This window comes from Patella vulgata, chromosome 4 (genome assembly GCF_932274485.2).
Source record: "Patella vulgata chromosome 4, xgPatVulg1.2, whole genome shotgun sequence".
NCBI lineage: Eukaryota > Metazoa > Mollusca > Gastropoda > Patellidae > Patella > Patella vulgata.
In genome coordinates, this window is record NC_065882.2 from 54,248,981 (window position 1) to 54,268,870 (window position 19,890).

Below are 19,890 nucleotides of genomic sequence, written 5' to 3' on the forward strand. Positions count from 1 at the left end.
AACTGTGGATTGCTGTGTTTTATTGAAGCATGGATTCAAAATAACCACAATAAGATATAAAAGACGACTTTAGTTTAGAAAACGATTATAATGTATTTTGTTCCGTGACTGGAGAATATTTAATCAACAGTGACTTAGATTGGATTAAAGCATGCACTTGTCTAGCTTGTTGTCAAAATACAAACCTCTTGTAGATTTTTTCTTCTCGGCTAGAAATAGAGAATGGTTGCTTCTCACGAAGGTGTGTTTGTCTTCAAATAAATCGTGGATGTCGAGTAATTCTTGAATCCCAAAGACAAAATTCTAATTTAAAATCGTGTTTTAAGTATTTATTTTTATCATTTGGAGATTATATTGCATGTATATAACAAGTTTAGAATCGTTTTACATTATACCCAATTAGGTTACACCAATTGTTCATGTATTAATTATTATTATTTTATTATTTAATACATTTATATAGCGCATCTTTCACCAAAGTGTTCAGATGCGCTTAACAATAACAAAGTAAAATACAATTTATAATAAAAAAAAGTTCCTAAAAATTCAATTTATAATAAAAAAGAAGTTCCTAAAAGACAGTTCTTAAAAATAAAAAAGTAAGAAGAGAGAGACAATGTAAAAATACATTTATATAGCGCATCTTTCACCAAAGTGTTCAGTTGCGCTTAACATTAACAAAGTAAAATACAATTTATAATAAAAAAAAGTTCCTAAAAATTCAATTTATAATAAAAAAAGAAGTTCCTAAAAAACAGTTCTTAAAAATAAAAAAGTAAGAAGAGAGAGACAATGTAAAAATGACATAATTTTTTTAAAACTACCCATAAAACAGTCAAATGTGTAAAATCAGTAAAAAGCCTGTTTGAATAAATGAGTTTTCAAGTGCGATTTGAATGTAATGATGGAAGGTGATTTCCGAATAAGATAAGGTAATTTATTCCAAATTAACGGTGCATAAAATGAAAAGGCCCTCTCGCCATAGGATGCTAGTCTGGCTCGAGGTTGTACTAACAGTAAATCGTCACTAGAGGATCTTGTGTTTCTCACTGAAGTGCGGATTTGTATCAATTCAGATAAGTATGGGGGTGCGAAACCATTGAGACATTTGTATGTAATTAACAATATTTTAAAATCAATTCTGAATGATACATGAAGCCAGTGAAGGGTGTAAAGAATTGGAGTTATGTGCTCATGATAACCCACACCAGTAACCAGACGTGCTGCGGAATTTTGCAGTTTTTGTAGTTTTGAAAGTAGCTTATCCGGTAGACCAGTTAACAAGGAGTTCAAACAATCAAGACGTGAAATCACAAGAGATTGAATTAAAGTTCTAGTAGCATCAACAGATAAATATTTACGTATTCTGCTGATATTGCGCAGATTATAATAGCCATTCTTGCAAATATTATTAACATGATTTTCCATTGTAAAATGTGAGTCAAAGATGGCTCCTATGTTTCTTGCAGTTAGTGATGGGGATATACTAAACTAAACTTTTTTTCTTTTGTCAGTAATGAAAACATTTACAACACACTTAACATCTGATTACCAGTAAGAACCCACTAAGTAATTATCAGAAATCATTAGAATTTGTTTCGATTGTTTGTCTCATGACCTTCAGCACTGTGTATAAATGTATATTAACTTTAGGCTCTAGTGCGTCCACAAGATTTCTCAAATGATCAAGGTCCATAACTCTGGCAGTAGTTATTGGAAATCATTGAAAATCAGTAGCCTTCTTCGTCTCAATACCGTCAACCCTGTATAAATTTAAAGTCAATCGGATATCCACTTTAGTCTCTAGAGCATCCACAAGATTTTTCTAAGTGATCAAGGACCCTAACTTTGTCTGTAATTATTATCGCAAATTGTTGAAAATCAATAGCATTCTTCGTCTCATGACCGTAAACACTGTATAGATTTAAAGTCAATCGGATATTCACTTTAGCCTCTAGAGCATCCACAAGATTTTTCAGAGTGAGCAAAGGCCATAACTCTGGCAGTAATTATTATAGCAAATTGTTGAAAATCAATAGCATTCCTCGTCTCATGACCTTAAACACTGTGTATAGATTCAAACTCAATCAGATATTCACTTTAGTATCTATAGCGCCCGCAAGGTTCTCAATGTGATCAAGGGCCATAACTCTAGGAGTAATTATCGCGAATTGCTGAAAGACGAAGATGATAGACTTTGACAAGATGCCCTCACGGTAGCCTTATGACGGGACATACGAATTCAACACGAAAATGATCCTCGCAAGGTCTTTCGGCAATTTTTTGGCATGCCAAAGATTTTGCCAGCGATCCCGTTGCTGTCAGAGCCCAAGAAACTCCAAAGGCGGTCATACGACGGCGTAAGATGCCCTCACGAATGGCCTGATGTTTTTACGATCAGAGCCGAATTTGAACATTTACTTTATCGTGTATCCATCTTTTGTCAATTTCGGGACATTGTGACGCCCGCAAAAGTATCCTTCCGGTTCAGTCCTGAGCTACTCTGCAGAGCCATCGCGTGACCTTCTTGTGTCCTGTGGGTATAAACTACTGTATACATCTTCGCATCACACTTGCTTCGGCTGTTGATTAGCTGTTGACCAAGTTCGGGGCCATCCTCGCGCGAAATTCAAAATCCCATATTCGTCAATTTCGGAACACTATGACGCCCGCATAATTGAAAACCTAAATCACTACAGCAGACTATAGTTCGTAATACACTATTGTAAAACACAGTTCATAAGCTATTACTGTGCTTTTCTAAGTTATTATAGTAAAATATAGTGTACCCTGCATTATTATTGTACGTTGTTCGTAAGTTAGTAGAACAATGGTCATATATAAGGCACCATTGTAAAAGCAGTACAACATAGTTCATAAGGTATAACTGTAAAGTATTACTGTTAAACATAGATAACTGCCCAACAACTATAAACCCAGTTTAGCACAATCACTAAGTATTTTAAAGAACATAGTACTTTTTATTATTTCAAAGGACACGCGACGTCGTTTCCGCAAACCGTTCTTTGGATTCGACTACCAGTACCTTTAGGTGAACACCAATGTGGACAAGCGTACTTCAGTTTTTATTTGAACACCAGAAAATCTATTATGTCTTCTTGTCTGATTCTGTCCATTTAGCTCTTCCACTTATTGTCTCGATCTTGTCTTTTGTTTTATGGACCCCTTGAGATTTATTACCTGCGTTATTTGTTTACTGTATATGTTTAATTGTTAAGCATACAAACGAAACAAAAACAGATTTACCGTTATCTTTGCGCAATGTTTCTTTATACCCCCGTGATTACCACACGACAATCACAGTCTAGAACAGAATGTATACACCATTTGGCATTTAATAAAGATACGTTTTAAAATATGTTGGCATATAATTTGGATTATTTCACTGGTTAATAGTTATTACCGACAGACAAATATAATGTGTTACAAAAGGTGAAGAGATCGGTATTATATGCTTTACCTATTTGTATTACATCACTGATGCGTCAGTTTGTAATTGAATACACCCACAGTCTTAAATCTATGATGTCACACTATTCTATTTATCTGTACTTTGTATGTATAGTTTATTAGAATTACAATCTGTTCCGTGCTCACTATTTTTATCTGACCTTTTCGCAGGGGTAATTAACTATTAACGTACCAGATGGATTTATGTTCAATGCCACCCTAGATTACTTTGTACTTTGTCATTGTTTCTACTTTTCTTTGCTCCACTGTCGAACCGGTTATACATGTACAATGTATTACATTTAACTAAACATCTCGGCTCCGAACTAAACTGTATCCAACATCACCTGGAAATCCTACCCGTTGGTAAACTTAACCATACCGGTTTTGGTAGACCAACATAATATGTAATGCAGTATGGAAACTAACATGGCTTCAAACTACCTTTTTGTCTTCTGTAAAAAAGGCTGCTCATCTTTCTTTGGCAAAATCGTAGTACAAAAGCCATAACCCGTTTGCTCATATGTCCGGTGTGTAACGATAGTCATGTACAAAGCCAAAGTGAGTTCTTTAAGTATGGAACAGTCATTTCAATTTATAAAGATTACAATCGCGATTAGTATTTCCAATATAGCAGGAGACATTTTTTACATTACATGACAGACAGTAGTATACCGTCGAGATTTATACAGTAAAGACTGATTATTAAAAGCTTACCCTAATGCCTTAAGCAATGATGTCCTTCATACATAAATGTACAAAGTAACATCTTTTTGAAAATTACACTACCAAAAGACACCTATTGTGTTTTTATGCGAGTGTGTGTGTATGTGGGGTGGGTGGGGGTGGAGTGCTGTTTGTTTTTTGCAGTTTTTATCAGGGTGAGGTGGGAGTATGGAAGAGGTGTGAAATACAAGATGGGAACATTATGTGCCACGGCATAAAATACAGGTCAATATTGAAGTCCATGATTGGTTGCGACATGTGGAAACTGTTTCCAATCTTAAACAGATAATCAGCGATGTGCGTTTAACCATCACTGAATAGCAAATGTTTATCTAAATGCAAGTCTTCAGTGTTAAGAAGTCATTGCATTTATGCAGAGGGTATCTGAACCAGATTCTAACACAGTAAAGTTTCCGATGTTATATTCATATTATGTTCAGGCTTACATATATTGTATGCTGTGCTTAATGAATGTTTCGGTACAATCGAATCTTATGTTTATCTTATCTTATCTTATGAGCGGATCGTCCTCACTATAATTCCATAGAACCATATTTGAACTAAATATACACAGATCCGGTTTTAATTTTAAATCGGTATTTTCATAGAAGCTCCACATTCACATAAATAAATGTTGATAATCCCACGTGGATATTATATTTATCCAAAATAAAATTTACATATAGTCACATTGCTGATGTTTTTATAAAACAATTTTCTCTAAAGTACTTCATCTATCCTTTGTATAATTACTATAAAACAAAATAATGTTCATTAGAATAAGCCACACGTATTCTATTATGCCGCGATTTAGTTCCTCAAAGCATTTACAGAACGTAACTTCAAAGAACACCAATTCCCAGATTTTCATCATCAACAGATAGTAATTCAATGGAGAATTTTAAAAAAACGTCATTTGATAAGAACATGCTATCTGTTGGTCATCTTTTCTCTCGATAACACGCCACAGAAATTAGGCTATTAGTGAGACAAATTACAAAATTAACACTCTCAATTATATCGCATTCAAGCCATTAACAATCTTTTCCATCTTTCATCACATCTCTTAGTGTTTTTAACGGTTTTTTAATTCCCGAACAACTTCGTTTTATCGTAAATAGCTCAAGAATAGCAGCTGATGATAGGATATGAAATTGTGAAAGAAGGCTTCCAACGATTTCTAGATGGACAACCAGCCGCCGTTATGAGTTGAATGGGGATAATTGTATTAATTATAATCATTCACTAAAACCAAACCAGTCGACTTAATTTCAAGCAATGAATATTTATGAAAGGTATAGTGTTTGTAGAATTGGTATTAATTTGTGGTTATCTGTCTGAGACAATGAGAAGGCTAGCAAAAACATCAAGTAAGGAACTGAACTGAGAGGGAAATATCCTAAAAATAATACAGCGATGATTTGACGGGAGAAAGAGGTAAACAGAATAAGGGTAGACAGTATCTAGTTTGGATTCCAAATGTTTGACTTGTATTAGTGGCCCGACTTCGCAAACTTAACCAGCTTCTCTTAAATGAACGCTTATTGAATTACTACTCACCAATGTTGTCGTATGAATAGTACCAGTAAGCAATTGTGACATTCACATATAGAAAATCTATGAACATTGCCAGCTCTAATATACATCTTAATTCAACATTCAAAGAATATCTGCCAATTCCAATTTAGAGGCCACAATTTAAACATCTTTTAAGCCACGGCCAAATAATCAGTGAATCAAATGGGAAACAAATGCCATAATAACTACATTACGCTTTGATAATTATTTTACCAAATAAAAATAATATGTTATCTTGTTCTGTTGAGTTCTCATCAACTTGGAGGTTTTATCCTTCTATTTTACTAGGTTTAAATTAGCAGCTGGTGGCTTTGCTACTGTACAAAGAAGGAATTAGATGTTTGGCATGGATTCTGAATTACGTTCTGATCTGGAACAAAAAATTTCAGATTCGGTATCGGACGAATAGTTTCATATTACATAGCAAATTTAAATAGACAGGACTTCTGCAAGTTGGGAAATTCAATTTGTTTCGTTCTTAGCAATTTTGTTTGAATTTTAACATATCAGTTGTAACTCTAATCACCATGATTAGAAAACAGCTATGTCTGATAAGTGACCTTGAGAATCCAACCTCCTGACAAATTTTAAAGACTAAGACATGGTATAATCCTTTAGTGGAATTTAGCGATTGGAAACATTGCAGAACTAACACAGTTATATGGGACAACAATCACTGGTTTATTATACACAAGCACGACGTTTCGATAAGTATTTTCTTATCGTTATCAAACACAAAGACATCTAGTAAACTGGAAGGTCTGTGTATATGAATATACAATGTGAAGCCATACTTAATTAAGTTATGAAGAATTGTTAAGTTGTTGCACACTTGAATACATTTACCTTCTAGTTTACTAAGCTGACGTGTAACTGCCTCATCCCCATACTGATGTTGAACAGTATACTTATCGAAACGTCGTACTTGTGTATAATAACCCAGTGATTGTGGTCCCATATAACTGTGTTAGTTCTGTAAGACATGGTATATCAAGAGTAACTGTATCAACTCTCACGCTAACGGTGCGAAAAATTAGGACCTGGAACCTCATTTCAATTCTCACGCTAACCACGAGGATGACATAAGGTTTTCAGTAAAGGCAGCGTAATATGCGGACATTCCTCGACCCTACAAGATGCTTTTAGTTCTAATCTATCTTAGTAAAACATCCGATCAAATGAAATTGATGCTTTGCCTGGCTTTTAGACAATACAGGGATTAATATTACAATTTCTTATTAGTTTTTGTTTTAACTTGTGTTGTCCTTTTACATCCCAATTCCATCTGAAGAACATAAAAGTAGGCTGCATGTAAAACTGTCTGTTAAAATTTGCTCACTTTAAAATCCAGTTAACTGTCTTATTGGTCATTCATGTACTGAACTGACGTATTTGATTTATATTACTGATAAAATGTGGATCTAGACAAATGATAAGATGCCAGTAGTTTATAAAACTTAGAAGCAACTATTATACTATTGTCTAAGGACTTGCAACCGGTCGTAGGTTTATTTGTAATTAAGTATCACAAAATCCAGACGAGGAAGTAAATCTTTTTGACGACTTTATGATAAATAACAATAACATAAATCAAATAAATTAAAAATAAATTGAACTAAAACATGGATGTGGGCATGTACGAATTTGTGTTTTGTTTCAATGATCTTTGTTATAAGGCTTGTCCTGTACTCTAAATTCTTACACGTCTTTTGAACAGGAATGAAATACAAGAAATGTTTAGTGGATTATAAAGAAAACGTTACTGTCTTGTAGCCCACGTTTGATGACAGAAAATATCTTGAGTTTAGGAAGGAATATCGCAATAACACTTCTGTTACAGCCATTAGACCCAGAAGTACATCAACCAACACATTTGCTAACATATTTCAACCGATAATCACCAATAATTATTCTTTTAAATCGCGATAGCCGCATCTCAAACTGATATTAGCCATTTGATAAGACATAATTATAATGGTTGATTGGACTATAAAACTCTGGCGTTGATACAACTCGCAGAATTTTAGCGACAATAGGTCGAATTAAAAAGAAAATGTTCTTATTTGCAAATTCCCTTATTCCACAATGAATGACATACATAGGCCTCTATTTTATTTCAAGAAAGTAAAATATATCCATATATTTTTAGGTTTATTTTTTTTCAAAAACATTAAAGGAACTGTATTTTGACTATTTCGTGTCTTGCCCTTTACAAATAGTATAACGTACAAGTTGTCTATTACATGTACTACCTAAGGGGCGGGAAATTGGTAGGTATTATCTTGCTCCGGATACGTATTGGCTATAACTTCATTACTAAAACTGCCATGTTTCTTTCGGTGAGTTTAATGACAACATTTTCATTGTTCATGCTCTTTTCAATGTAGATTAATATTACGTTTATACAGGCAGTCTGATAAGTCATATAAGATGACTTTTCAATAAAATCAATTTCAAGACTAAAAATTAGCAAGTGTTTGTTGGCGATTCTGCATTGTCCTTGGTCGATAACTTGGTGCGAGATGAAATACTGCAAGTGTGGTTGATGATTTTCCACTTTTGGAATAGCTGTTTACGATGACCGTTATTGCAAAAATGGTTCCCGCGGGGTTAAACTTTTGTAATATCCACCATTTTTGCAATAATTTAATTTAATTGAAAAAATGAAATTATTAAACTATTGTGAAAACGGTTACCCCTGAGTTCTAGTTTTGCAATATGACCCATTTTTGCAATAAAACTGGATATGAAAATTATGTTGCTGATGATAACGTGCATGGTGAATGCTTTTGACAATCATGAGGGTGAAAAAAAAATGATCATGGTGATGATGAAAATGACGAAAGAAGAAACTATTGTAAAAACGTTTTTTTTATTAGAAATATGGCTCAACATAAAATATGAATTAAAAGCATACAAAGATGTGTTGAATACCAGTGCTAATGAAGACCTACATGATGACCATAGACTGAAATATACTAGCTAGTAGGCTTTTCCTGTGTTATGAAATATTATTAGAAATATGGCTCAACATAAAATATGAATAAAAAGCAAATGAAGTTGTGTTGCATACCTGTGCTAACGAAAACCTGTATAATGACCATAGACTGAAATATACTAGCTAGTAGGCTTCTCCGATGCTATGAAATATTATTTACTATAGAATATAGGATTATTTCTACTGACCAGACATGTAGCAGTCGTTTCGTATTTTCTTCTAATTCTTAACATCTGTCATATGACCTCGCTTACATCGATTCAATCCTTAATTATTACATTATAATAGATTTTTGCCCGACTGAATCTGAATTACATGGTGGATATCCCGAATAACGCGAATCTTCACTTTAAATCATCGACATGTATAATCTTCTTGACTTGAGCTGAATTTATTTTAATGAAATCATTCTAGAATAACAGTGGCAAGGAGGAAGAATGATAGAAACGGGCAACGTTGAACATTTTTTCCTGTTTTTAAAAGCTTTAACGTCTTCTGTAAAATTCTATCACAGTAATGCAAAAATGACCACTTCGTCATAAGAGTCACGTCTAAAGACTATAATTGTCACAAAAAAGGGATATAAAGTAATCGGGGACATTTATTTTTCTTCATTTGTGGCAAAATTTTATCGCACCAGAAAGTGTCTGACTGATTAAAGTGAGGAGGCAGAGGCTCACGAGTAAACCATATCGTCCTAAATAGTTATAATACTGGATAGGTCAAATGGGAAGTCACCGAGGACTTTATTATTTAACTATGTTAAGAGTTAGCTCTGCTTTCTCTAACCATTATTTATAAGAAGTAAATTTGATGGTAAATCAGACGGGGTTGGAATTGTATTAGCACAATGTTAATTGGCGTGTATTACTCAAGAGTATTAGTAATCTTAATCAGTGACAACACTGGGGGTTTCTGAGCTGCAGCGAATATTATCATTTGGCCATGAAAATCAAATGTCACATTAATTGGATTTTTCAATTCTGGGGTCGCCATGGTTAGTAATAAGCCAATCAGTTTGGATCGTAAATTGCCTCTCTACAGGCCCGATCGTAATATAATGTAATCGATGCCACTGAAATCTCCAGTATCTATTGTAGAAACCAAACTTAGCACATTCATTTCCAGGATGCTAAATTCCTCCAAGACTTGGTGATTTATGTTTGTCATTTGGAAAAAGAAATCCATCTTAATTTATTTTATTATCTCATTAAGATAAGACCAATCACTCTAGCTATAAATTGAAAATGAAGGTAAATTGTCGGGTCTCAAATGGGGACATGAATTGCACATAAAGAGCATGGGTAGCCTATACTGTGGTATGTAGTCGTAAATTGGAACCTAGTCATGATTGCTATACAATCTAAGAAATTATAAGGAATTATGAGTCTTTTGAGATTTGGTATACAAAACTGCTATAAAAGCAGGTATGCGCAAGTAGGCCTACTTGTCGATCTCTTTCAAAAGTTAGTCTCAGATTTGATGAGAACGTTGTAAATATTTTACTTATTGATGAAGACGGCATTTTATTACTATTTTATTGATATTGGATTTTGTACTGGATTAACCTAAAATACGTGATATCCTGATTCAATTATGAAAATGTAATTGGGCTGTTCAAGTTGTCGTTATAACTTTTTAACAGTACACCAGAGATTTGAAGACCAAGACTTGTTGATGAGGGGTCAATCTGGAAACTAATTCATATCTTCCGAAAGGCCATCGCTTATCGCCCAGTCGTGTTTTGCTTTCTCCTGTCACCAATATCTGTATACTATATATATTTTCCAATCTATGATACAGATCACTATTCCCTAAAGTGAAATTTAGCAATTTCTCGTACATTCACTGCGTGGGTTGTTTTCAAGCTTCTCTCTTTTTATATACATCACCATGTAAATCAGTTTTTAGTGAGGCCTTTTTTGTATTAATTGTAGAAAGTGGCCTATTGTCTTAACTTTCATGGTTGGATATTCGGTAATAATTTTGGAGGAAATTATATTCATTAAAGTAATTGTTTTCTTAGTTTGTATAAATTGAAAGAGTCACCCTTTGTGGAGATGTTTAACTGTTCGACTGAGATTTAATTGCTACTGCTGGTTTATAGTATGGACTTATTAGTGGAATCAAAAGAAGCCCTTTAACATCCAACCATTTCCGAAGCTAGACATATTAGTCGGAGTCCCTAGGGCTAGGAAACGTGTAATTAGAAATTTCCTCCGCCTCTTGCCAGCAATTTGTTTTAAGGGCATTTTCAAGGAAATAATTAAGTGGTATAAGAATGATATTATAGTAATCAATTTCATCACAATGCTTAGCTGAAGCACGGAATACGGTAACTGATACTTAAAAGAACAAAAAAGGGAGTCAATTATCGACAGACTTACAGACTGATACTTTAAAGTAATCTCATTATCACGGCCAGTTGTTTTACCAATTCCAATTTATGAGTATTACTATAAGAAAGATATAAATGTTTACCTGCGTAACACGTGAACGTTGTTATGTTTTTCAAGAATAACATTGACGTGTTTTGCATTATTAGTTTTGTTACGAGCAAGATCACGGTGTAAGTAATATAATTGCCACTTTTGCAACGCCTTACAGCCATGTTAATGATTCCAGGTGTATTTGAGTTTGAATTAAATTCGTTATATAAATTAATTCGTGCATTATTTGCCCGTTACTAAGCCAAACTATACCGATTGGAAAACAAATCGACATACATTTCGTTTTCAAAATAAAAATTCTCCTTTGCATCCTCTGAAAAATATAAAGGGCTAAATCCGGGGAGAAAAATTAACTATGCGTGAGGTTCGGGAAAGGTGTATAAAGCTAGTTTCGTTTTCTCTTTCTACAAAAATGGGTAAATCCAGAACCATTTTGTTTTTGATTCACGACAGAAATTGTACACGTGCATAGAAGTAAGCACGGAGTATACGCATTGGTTATGTCGCGAAATCCACTCTTTGTTAGTTTATTTGAATGAAAAATAATTATTAATGTAATGTGCAAATGTGAGTCAATCAAAACAAGGAGCACGGCATCCTCGGATATTCTAAATCACACCCAATCATACTTTCCTACTGATTTCCTCTTTAGCACCATTTTTATAGCCATCCACATAGTTTGGGTTATCAGTTTGAGGAAGATTGGTGTCGTTTTACATTGCATTCTTTTAAAATTCGATTTTCTACGAGTAGACAGATGCCATCTGTTCTGTGAACCAGTTTAGGTTTTGATTAGCTAATTCTAAATTCTTTCACAGCGATTCTCGTTTTTTATCTGCAAAAGTACCTTTTAAGGATTCCTAAAATACTTTAAAGAAAGCTCTTCTAATTCAAGATTTATACAGTATGGCACTATACATGTAGAAGGGTGTCATTGCCTATTGTAAATGAAGCAACACTGTTCAATATGCCGGTGATGGCCCAGACAATACAACTTCCAAAGTACAGTTATTCAAAATCGTTTAAACTACATTTTAACCATTATTCTATGCATTACAACGAAATGTGATCGGTAAAATTTAACATATTTCCAGAACAGCCATAAAAAATAATACTCGTATTTGAGTGTTTGTAGTTTTCTCTTATTTCTTGTTTGTCAATAACAGTTTAACATGCGGTATTGGGATTGCAAACAAAATCCATGCCAAGTCTTGTAACAGAATTTTACTGTCTCCCTATATTCGATCTCCGATCTGCTTTACAGCATTTGTATCGACAAGTTCATTGACGTCTTAAATAGTTTTGGTATTAGGTTACAGTTCTAAAAGGATACTAGATAATCTACGAAACAATTAATCTCGTGACAATGCTGGGGTTATCACCTAAAGCAAACATTTCCAGTTGTCTCTATTCCTTTATGAGAAATGTAAACGTTGTGATGACCATCCAATGTATTTCGGTTTGTAAACTCTTGCGCTACTAGACAAATGAGTGCGGTTGTTTGGCTGTGGAAACATGATATAATTTCCGACACTACCCCTTAAAAATCTGTATCAGCATACTAACATCGAAAAATTATTGACACGTGTCAGATTTTTTATTTTTTTATACACAAGTGTCCAACGTTTCGGAGGCTTAGATTTTTGTATTTTACCAATCAAGTTTACAGGCTTCACTTGATTCTTCATCCTTATATTCGGGTATTTCAAGAAAATTTGGGCATTTTCCACTTTATATTATTAGATGGGTAAAGTGTATATACATGTATACTAATAGATGAAATCTTAATATATACAATTGTATTTACTGTTATATGCACTGTATACTTACTTCAGTTGTATATATTTTTCTCATTTCAGCTTACGTTAGAGAAGAGCACCAGTCCTTCAGTATGCCTTATTTTTTAAATCGACCAAATAATGTGACATTCCATAGAGGAGATACTGCAGTACTCCGTTGTGCTATAGAAAATATTGGAACTAAGACAGTGAGTAATCGGAAAATAACATCTTAATTTAATAGCTATAAAGAATGTGTGATACGGAGAGTTGAAATAATCCCGTTTACACATTTCACTTATCAAATTTACTCTACCGTTTATAGGTTAGTTTTAATATGGAACAATGTTTTATCAAATTTGTACAACATATGATACACAAGGCACATAGTTCGGCAACGATATCGAAATGAAACTGTAAGTCAGAAAAGGATGAGATAAAAATTTAGCAAAAAAGCTAGAGCTGTGGTTATAACTGCCAGTTCAAATTAGTGCACTTAATTTACTTTACCCTTCATTTCTGAACTCGTTTTAAAATAATAAACTTATGCGTAAAATAATATCAATCTTGGACAGAAGTAAGCCGCTAACCGCCGTCTTGATTAAGATGCCTTGAGGCCTCTAACAATATCAAAAGTTAGCATGCATATAGCTTGATTGGGGTCCGTTATTTCGCCAGGCCATAGTCCAGTCTTGACAATAATAGGCCTAGTGGACATTGGTACTGAAAAGAGCATCAAGAAAATCTAGTATGTCCGCAGGGCTGATGCGTCTGTCTTACATAGGTCATCAGACACAACAACCTTTCAGAGAATAACAACCACCAGACAGTTTGTCTGGTAAATTAGAGATTATCCAATTGTTATGAAAAGAGGGTGTTATTTCTTTAATTAGCTTAAACATGTTTTTGTAGTGACTTACATCAAGATTTGGTCGCAACCATTATATATATATATATATTCACCAACGTTCATTATAAAGTTTTATGTCAGTTTAACGATTCAATGCTTCGAATATTGATCATGGCTATAATTCCTCTTTGATGAGAAACGAGATCACCATGTAGAGAGAGTGTGAGAGAGCGAGAAACTACGAGAGAGAGAGAGAGAGAGAGCGAGAGAGAAATGGGGCTTACCGTCCACTAGACACAAAATAGGTCATATCGGGACTGACACATGGTTCAATTTTATTTCAATAATTCGCTTGCGCGTCGGAGTCTTTAGCAGTGGGAGGAAACCGGAGGACCCGGAGAAAACCCACGAGGTTGGACAGGCGACCCTACTCCTTGTCACGTACAACCCGGTAATCGAAACCACGCATTTGACTCAATGGCAGACCTTATGATACAGCGCACACGTGCTAACCATTCGGCAATCCAACCCCCCGAGAAACCACGTCAAATCGAGACTAACATAAGGTTCAATTTTATTTCGATAATTTGCTTGCGCGTAGGGGTGTTTAGCAGTGGGGGGGGGGGGGGCGGGACCTGGACAAAACTCACGATATTGAACAAGCGAGTCTACTCCTTGTCACGTACTAGCCGTTATCCGAAACCAAGCCACTTAACTCAATGACTGACCTCGTGATCTAAAGCGCACGCGTTAGACCATTCAACCACCCGACCCTTACACCCTGTATAGGATCCACGCGTCTTTGAATAAAATGCAAAAGTACATTTTAAAATAGTTTGCTATACAAACTTGCCAAGTAATTGAGAAATGGTACCAGGTGCTTGATACACATATTTTTATTTATCTATGAGTACAACAAGTGCAGTTCAAGATAATCAAACTTGGGAATAGCCACGACCGAAACCATGACTCCATATCACAGATTGTTGATGATGCAAAATTCCATGGAGAACAATATCTTTAGGTTAAAATATAGTACAGATGCGTTATTTAGATTTGCATTTAGGCAGAATAAGCGAGCGCCGATCTGTTTAGTTTTAGGAGTGTATCCGCGAGAAGACCATGCAAAAATCGCAAAAGGTGCTAATATAGGGGATCGGCAGTTTTTGATCAAACTTATGGTATGACACCCCCTAGGGACAAGAGGTGACATGCTGAAGTGGTTACAGATTAATGTCGCTCTAAAGGACTGTACTGGAATTATTCATTTTATGGGTAGAATTGCGGTTGTCACATGTGTATTTATCACCCTTTTTAAGCACAGACTGCATTCTATGGTGGAATAGCAACCTTCTAATTTTGACCCCTTCTGATAAAGCGGGTGGTCAACTTCCACCCCAGCACTAATTTGAAAAAAAAAAATCAGTACATACTTATTTTGTGTGGACTTGTTTTAGGGTACCATATTCACATACACTGTAACTTTTTCTTTCATGGTCGCAAGTAGAATTTCTTTGGATGGTTTTGAAGTGCTAAGCACATAGTATCCATAGGTGTAAAAAAATGACCGGAATGCAACATACTTAAAATATACAGCTTATTGAAAAGTGCTAAAAATAAACTTTTGTGATACATTTTTCTTTTTGCAAATTTAATTAGAGAAATAAATTTTTTGACTTTTATACGTTTTCATTATATCCATAGCCATCATTTGTACCATGTTGTACTGTATATAAGTGTGTATTTGTATTTATTGTCCCTTTAACATATTTGTTGTATTGGCTACAAAATGTTTAATTTCAAAGCATGTTTCCACTATTCATTTTGGGACACATCCACTGATTTCTACAATACAGAAATGTGGAAGCTTAAATATTAACGGCAACAAAGCCTTGCGTCGAAGTGGGCGACGTTGAACAGTGTAGTATGGTAGCTACGGCTCACGGGTACCGTTAGCTGCACCTTCAGGGCCGAATTAAGAATAAGAGAGGCCCTAGGCAAACCCCCTGAACAGGGCCCACGACATGGACCTTGGGGCCTTGGACAAGCAACTCGGTGAGAGGGTGGGTCGGGGGAAGTCATGCGGTTGGTGGTTCGAATCTCCCTTTTAGGTGAATTTTTCATTTTTGTTTGGATTATTTTATTTAAAATAATGTCTATTTGAGAGCAATGGATATGTTTGTTAAGATTGAGCACGTCGATATTCCAATGGAAGCTCGTGGACAACTGCGGAAGCCAATTCCCGTCGGCGCCAGATGAGCTATGAACGATTACAGGCCTTTGAAAGTATTTTTTTCTGAAGACATTTTTATAAAACAGATACTAATGTATTTTAGGGCCTAGATGGTGCCCAAATGGTATAATTATGTGTAGTTTAAGCGGTATTTTGAGATAAAAACTGTAGGTGAATGAGTCGTTCCTGTCACAGAATGGTCCTTGCTGAGCTAGCACAGCGCTGCCCATTCTTAGAGCTGACGAATATGTCTGGTTAGTCGGATTGCACGATAATTCAAAAGAATGCAACATTTATGAAAATTAATTAAACCAAACAGATTCCAGATGATTCGATCATTATAAAAACTGTTGATGTCATGATTAAAAAAATCTTTGAAATAAGCCCATGGTGTTTGAACTGTATTAAACGCAGACTGGCGAATAATTTGAACTGAGCCAAGTTGTTGGCTTGCAATATTGTTTAGATTTTTTATGCTTTTCGTTTGTTAGTAATGCGTAAAAGCAGACAAGACTTTTTTGTGTTACAATCTCAATGGAATTAATCTATCAGCTTTTTTTCACAATTTTAGGTTATATGGAGACGAACATCCGACCCTAATCCTATCACAATAGGCGAGTTACAGTTTATATCCGACCCTAGGATAGCTTTACAAAAATTACCAGAGCGCAAGGAATTTAACCTGCTCATAAAAGATGTCCAGCCAAAAGATGGTGGTGTTTATGAGTGTCAAGTCAGCGCCCGGAAAAAACTAACCAAGCTTATTTTATTAAGAGTCAATAGTACGTATAATAATGTCTTTAAAAGGAGTTTTTATCATGTTATCTTAAAATATCGAAGACATAATTTTCAGACATATCACACCTCATTACACTTATTACAGAAGGCACCGATTCAATCTCGGAGGTCATAATATCTTCAGTCTATGGTATTCCCGCCTTTCTTGACGTTTATGGCACAAAAACTTTAATATGGCAATGAAACCGATACTATAAATGATGCGATACTTCCCATATGCTCTGTTAAAGAACAAGCTAGCGCCAATTCGCTATTCAATTCTAGTTTCACTCGTGGCTGATATGGGAATTCTACTATATTTCACCCGATTATGGCTCGAGTCAGACATTATAGCTGGAGGTTTAATAAAAATCAAACTTAAATTGATTTGGAAAATATTCGAGGGATTACGATTCTAACTTCATTTAGACCATGCTCTCTTGAGATAAAATTCCCATTCGATAACCATACATTACTCATGCCTGTTGTTATTTGGCAGAAGGTTATACATCGCCATTATAAATTGTGAGGAGTACAACGAAGCCAGGAATACTATTTTATAGTCTAATGGTATTAAACTTTTTCAATTACTATTTTTCTCCCTTCAATTAATACATTTAGTATTTGATTTCTTATCAGCCAATTACCACAAACGTATCCCACCCGCAACAATAAAGCCTAATGTCTTTTTCATTACTTTGAACATATAATAGTCAACAAGAAGAGAATATTAGATGACATAAATTTTGTACTAACTTTTCCATTCCTTTCTTCTTTATGTTTAAATTTTCATATCGCAACATACCCTTTTGGCGTCTATTTTTATAAAATGTAAATAATATTATATTTGCAAGGTACAAAAGGATATAATATAACTGGATATAAAGGTAACTTATATATTGAATGCTCTGTACATTCTGTATCAGCGTTGTAACAAAAACGTGTACCTTTTACCTAAACCCTATTTGTCTATCATACCGTACCTTGATGAAAGAATATTTTATTTGTTTTTTCACCTTTTAATTATTTCCCAAGGCCAGTTTCTCGCAAAACTTCACCAGAAGATCCAAAACATTTCTGAAATTGGAAAGAATTTGGAATTCCATGTTTCAAACATTTGTTGCCAAACTCCCAATCCCTTACCAGATTATACCAATGAAGCAGTTGCGCAGACTCCACAACATTTAAGTCCACGAAGCCAAAGCCAGATTCTATTCAGATGTGCAAATCCGTACCCAGATGCCTAATTATTTGACCTGTGTGTTTCATTGTCACACACGAACATATTCAGGAATCTGCCATTTAACAGATGAATGACGTGAGTGACCGCAATTTTGTATCCCAAGAATCCACACCACCAGACTGATTCATAATCATAGTTTCATTATGTGGATTCGGATTTGAAAATCGTCAGGAATCTGACAATCACACATGAATATAATAGCAGATAGTATGCATTCTTCTGGTTTATAATAAGGGCCATTGATATGTCCACGGCGAACATGTCTAGAAAATCTAGATTTGGCAATGACACACGCCCTTAGTTGAACCCCGAAAAAAGTTTCGCTATTTGGACTTCTACATAGTCGTTGATGATACAGCCAATCTGATATTTGTCTTACAATTGGGTCATTCTGTCATGTTTTGCGGGAAAACTGTGTTACCTTTACCTTGGGAATAACCTTGACCCTTGATATGCTTGCGCCCACCTTATACATTTTTAAATATTAAGCACCATTTATATATTACGCTGCACTTGGTTGAATATTGTATTATGTTGTTTTAAAACTTGAAACATTAGGAGTTAGATTATTGAAGTGTTATCTCTATAGACACAAATAAATTAAAGTAAGCTATCAGAGTTCTGGATGAAGATACCCGAACCATGTCAGTGTGTATTTACTACGTCTTTTATATTATTCCCTGATTCCCGCAAATAACGACATAATTATCCTTCGTGTGGCAACGCTTGCATTGATATGGAACATTTCCTTTGTGTGATTATTTGGAAATACTGTTGTGATTTGATAAGTATGTCTTACAACACATAAAAAGTCAACTTTGATGGAATCTCATCTATAATTTGAAGACTATTGCTATATTTTGTAGTCTCCAGTTTGAGTATATTCACTATTTAATCTATATTTTTGTTCTTTTTTGCACATCAATTTGACTGCGAACTGACAAATTTAACATGAACAAACTCTTTAATATAATTGAACATTTTTGTGTCTCAATAAATTGACATGTCTAGCACCCGGTTCTTGCATTTAGAGAAAAGACACTGTAAGTGGCATCGTAAGTAATTCTATATACATTTAGTATAGAAATAATGGCGTCACTGATATGACAGGAGATATCTATATTTCTTTTATACCATTTAACCTTTTCTGTCTGATTTTCAGGTAAACCACTGCCGGCAGCTCCATGTAAGTATTTATAAAATTTGAATATACAGTATGTTAGTGTTTTCTCTATCAGACATTTGACTACCATGGCACCAAATAGATTGCCCCAAAATCTTTATAGAATATAATTTTCAAACCAAAATGTGCATTGTGGAATTAAACCACTGTTTCTAAGACACAAAATATTAGGAAATATTTTACAGATATAAAAATACAGAGACATTATATTTATCATTCCCTTATTTCTGTTGATACAGTCTGGTATTCTAATGAATGGTCATTTGAGCACCAAGTTTTGATTGCCTTCTTTCGGTTATCTGAATGAATCTTGACCTCAGAGACTTTATAATATGAGAATATTTACCTAGAAAACAAATCTTCTTCAATCTGAAATATGACAATCTTTACTGTCTGTCTTATTGTCTTCGGTTATTAAAGAACTGTTGGCCATATTCCAAATTCTCGTAAGATTCTATCATTCTGACACATCACTTTAATATTGGGATATGGGTTCCTCTTTAGTATAGTGTAAGGGAAAGCCCAAAATGTGCGGAAAAGTATGAAGATATGCTTGGGTAGTCAAGTGCAACCCTGATAACCTTAGCCCTGAAGTCACGTGAA

General features: G+C 34.7%; 1 protein-coding gene across 2 annotated transcripts in view; it reads left to right on the forward strand.

Annotated features, from left to right (window-relative positions):
• Positions 1 to 19,890, forward strand: part of LOC126818726 (zwei Ig domain protein zig-8) — a 76,281-nt gene that overhangs the window by 41,446 nt on the left and 14,945 nt on the right. Inside the window, exons 2-5 of one of the 2 annotated variants that reach the window (XM_050546266.2) lie at positions 13,083 to 13,210; positions 16,656 to 16,866; positions 17,716 to 17,748; positions 19,267 to 19,290. In XM_050546266.2, the coding sequence (XP_050402223.2) occupies positions 13,083 to 13,210; positions 16,656 to 16,866; positions 17,716 to 17,748; positions 19,267 to 19,290 (396 nt within the window). The remainder of the gene's footprint in view (positions 1 to 13,082; positions 13,211 to 16,655; positions 16,867 to 17,715; positions 17,749 to 19,266; positions 19,291 to 19,890) is intronic. The other variant, XM_050546268.2, reaches the window with a different exon arrangement.